Source organism: Andrographis paniculata, unplaced genomic scaffold (genome assembly GCF_009805555.1).
Source record: "Andrographis paniculata isolate CXL003 unplaced genomic scaffold, ASM980555v1 Contig56END, whole genome shotgun sequence".
NCBI classification, from domain to species: domain Eukaryota; kingdom Viridiplantae; phylum Streptophyta; class Magnoliopsida; order Lamiales; family Acanthaceae; genus Andrographis; species Andrographis paniculata.
In genome coordinates this window covers 2186446-2190236 of record NW_026137591.1, presented here as the reverse complement: position 1 = coordinate 2190236, position 3791 = coordinate 2186446, and the positions used below count along the sequence as shown (strand labels likewise).

At 46.6% G+C, this 3791-nt stretch overlaps 1 protein-coding gene across 1 annotated transcript; it reads right to left on the bottom strand.

The window, feature by feature from the left end:
- Positions 1-208: 208 nt before the first annotated feature.
- LOC127256621 (uncharacterized) lies at positions 209-1263 on the bottom strand (the record flags this gene model as incomplete). The annotated part of the gene is made up of 1 exon (XM_051282732.1): positions 209-1263. A coding segment is annotated over one exon (1038 nt), but the record flags the coding sequence as incomplete, so codon positions are not given.
- Positions 1264-3791: the final 2528 nt, after the last annotated feature.

The following is a 3791-nucleotide window of genomic DNA, read 5'->3' as shown; positions in this document are numbered from 1 at the left end:
AACAGGGGGTTCCAGACGATGCCAATCCTCCCACCTTTGATGGTACAAAAATTGTCTATTGTTCTCCAACCAGTAAGCTTCTTACGCATAAAATCCGAGATAAATTCGGATGAGCATTTAGTCTCAAGAATACCAAGCATATGAAGGCCTGATTCCTTAATTAATTTAACTACTTCCAATTGTTTAAGGGGTGGTTAAGTCCTCTTACATTCCAAGCTCCGACTTTCATTTGCGACCGGAGGCCTGATCCCTCATTCTTCTACGAGTGAATGGCCCGTTGGGATCCACAAGATTAGTCACAGGAGCTTGAGAGCTCAAGTAGGGCCTGTTATCAACCTGCTGTTGGTTATCAAGCTGTTGGTGTTTATCTGAGACTTCTGCATGGAGCAGCTGCCTCTGGCTGTTCGAAGGATCCACTGTGTCACCTCCCTCTTGATTATTATTGCTAACCGAGTTCTTCTCAGTTATCAAATTAGTATCTGGGGGTGCCATAGAAGATTTAGATGCCTCAGAAGAGCATCCAGACTTGCTGTTAGCTGCTGGAGAATGACAAAGGGACCCTGCAGGTCTTGTCTCTGGAGATAAATCCTTGCCTTTCGACTTGTGCTCGTCCTCTGGGGCCAGATTGCTGGCGTCCCAGCCCTGGTCAGCTGCCTCAGTGTCACCAGCAGTGGCAGCAGTTGTCTCAGTGTCAACAGCAATGGCAGCAGTGGTCTCGGCCACAGGGTTTGGAAGGTCCTCCACTGTGTTTTGATCGAAAGCCTCAAAGCGATTCGATAGGGGTACTGGTTGATCATTATGGACTGGAGCAGACCTGCCTGGTCCCGCAGGGGGAGGCACTTTCCTCCCCTGAGTCTTGACTGTTCTAGGGGGAGGTCGTCGAAACTCTACTTGTCTTTGAATTCGAGCTCGTCGTTGGTCCTCTGTATCGCATTTATGCCCAAGCATAGAGCAGAACGAACAGAATGCAGGTAAGTTTTCATATTCAACCTCAACTTTAAAACACCTGTTTCCAGGTGCCCAGACCTCAACAAACTCTGGAAGGGAGGAGGTAACATCAACCTCGACAAGAACACGAGCATATGCAAGGCAGTCCCTATTCTTTATGATTTTATCGGTCGCAATTGGAGTTCCAATCCATGAGTTGATGATACTTAAAGCAGTCGGATTCCAACACTCCAGGGGCACACCTTTCAGCCTTGCCCAAACTGGAGCCGCTTTGTATACCTCATTATTCGCAAGAGAAATACGATGGCAACAGTTTTAACATAAGAGAGCAGCCATACTTGACATATGGGCATCCCCGCAGGATTTGGTCTCGTTCCTCCTTAGAGTGAAATTTGAAAATTGTCCAGCCTTTAGCTGCCGGAACGATGTCTGCCCGAACTGGCCATGCTTTAACGATTTCCTCCACCGCTTTCAAACCAAGGCTGCGGGGAAAGAAATAGCCGAGAAGACCATATCCCCATTCTTGTTCCACAGCTGTAATAGCCTCATCCGGAATAGAACAGACTTCCCCTCTGGGGAACTTTTTGAGGTCTGCCCCTGATATGCCGAGAAATCCCGATTTCCCGCTACCTTCTCAGCCCATGTTTGAACCTGAGGGACACTCACAGGGCCTGTAACTTCAGGATTTTTATCTTCAGGATTTTTATCTTTCACTATCACCATTTCTGTTGCATCATTCGAATATTCTGGTTCCAAGTTGTCCGAGTCCAGAGATTCTGAGGCTTGTGATTCATATGGTAATTCAGATTGTAAACTAGTCACCTGCTTGATTCCAAGGAGAGATAGAGGGCCGTAAGTAGTTCGTTTCTTTTTCCTACCCATGGGATGAATTCTGAGAAACCGGAACCCAGAGTACAAGCAGCAAACACCAAGAATTCCTTACCACCGGAGAAGAAAACCGATGCCTCACTGGAACTGGAGACTGTCGAACCACCTGGGCAAGGGCCAGGTAGAAGATACCAGCGAGCACCAGGAAGGCCCCAAGGAGCCCAGAACCGGGCTGAAGCTGCCCAGAACCGGCCAAAACCCGGAGCTCCGTTAAAGGCAAAACGACGAAGGAACTTCCTACCTGAGCGTCTTCGACCAGATGAGAGGTGGGAGACTTCAGGAAGATGAAATTGTAAGTGTGAGAAGCCCAGAACCGCCGCCAATCAGTCTGGAAGTCCACCGGAAGAGCAGAAAAACTGAGCCCTAGTTCCGACTTGATTCACCTTCGAACAGAACGAGTAGATACACCAGCCAGAGCCAAGACTCAGGGAGATAAGAACGATCGACTTATAAGGGCCCACCACCAGACTAAAGTCAGGCAGCAGCCACCTTGCCGGAGATGAAGGAGCTCAGATCAATTCCGGCACAGCTTTACAACGTAGTTGCCTCGCGATTATAACAGAGGTGTGTGTTCATACAGAAATCGATGGCTAAATAAGTGCCGAAAGAAAAACAATAAACCAAGTTTGTTTACTCAGTTCGATTTTCCAACCTACGTATGGGGGGATTCCAATCCAGGAGTCTTAACTCAACCAAACACTTAACCGAACTATCCAATCTATCTTCTACACAAGCTCCATTTAGTTTTACAAGTTCTCATGGACTCGCTGTTACTCCACCGCAACAACTTTAGCAGGCCAGCGACCAACCTAAGAATAAGGTTGTTTACCGGATGAATATTTTCTTCGGCTTCGACTCCAAGAATCCTTCTTCTCGTCTTCAATCCTCCATGGATGATCTCTCTGAACACTCTAACAGGGGGAGAGAATACTTACTCTCTAAATTCTGGTTGCTCTCCCACGAAAACAAACAAAAATCCATACCAAATACAAATCCTGCACACTAAAGGACAAAGTTGACTGTGTGTCAACTTTTGGGGCAGTGTATCAGGGCAATTAATGTCATGCAGTATGAGAGGACAATACATGCAGCCTCTACTGCACTTCCTCTGTCCAATGCATATTCGTTTGTCCTATTCCATCGAGTGTAGGACACGCAAGATGCATCCAAAACCTGTAACTCGGTCAACTCTGTAGTTGGCAGGTTTTCCGAAATGGTGTCAAACAAAAGCTGCAACAACATCCTGCATACTTGCTCATATGCCAAAAGTAGAAACAAAAGGGTTTGACAATTTTGAATATGCCAACAATCTCCCCCTTTTTGGCATATGCACCAAGGCTTAATAAGCAGCAAACACACACACCATTCACACATCCACACCACAATCACAATCCGGTTCAGAGTTATTACAGACCATCAGTTCGAACAAGCCATAAGCGGCTTTAACATCCAAATGTTATAACAACAAAAAAACATCGGCAGTTTATCAAAAGCAGGCAGAAAATAGTAGATGGTAAAACCAAATTCTCCTCAACGCACTCCCCTGGCTTGCTGCATTCTCCCCTTTGTATTGCAGCAGAGGCCAAGAAGAGGTGGTCAAGGGTCGGCTTCCTCCGCACCATCACCATCTTCATCATCATTTGCATCAGCGTCCTCATCATCTACACTTCCAGGTTTGCGACGCATCAGCCTTATGGCCTGTGCCACTTTTTGATTATGAGCAATGAGAGTAGCAGACAGAGCAGATTGATCCCTCATGACTTCAGTCAGTAGCGCCTTACACTTCTCTATACGAGCATCGACATCCAATGGGGCACCGAGAAGAAAGTCATTATGAAGCTTTTTAAGGTTGGACTGGGCAATAAATGATCGAATGGGAAACACCTCCTCATCCCGTTCTGGATGAATTCCCTTGGAACTCAAGAACAAACAAATTAAATCGGGATAGGGCAATC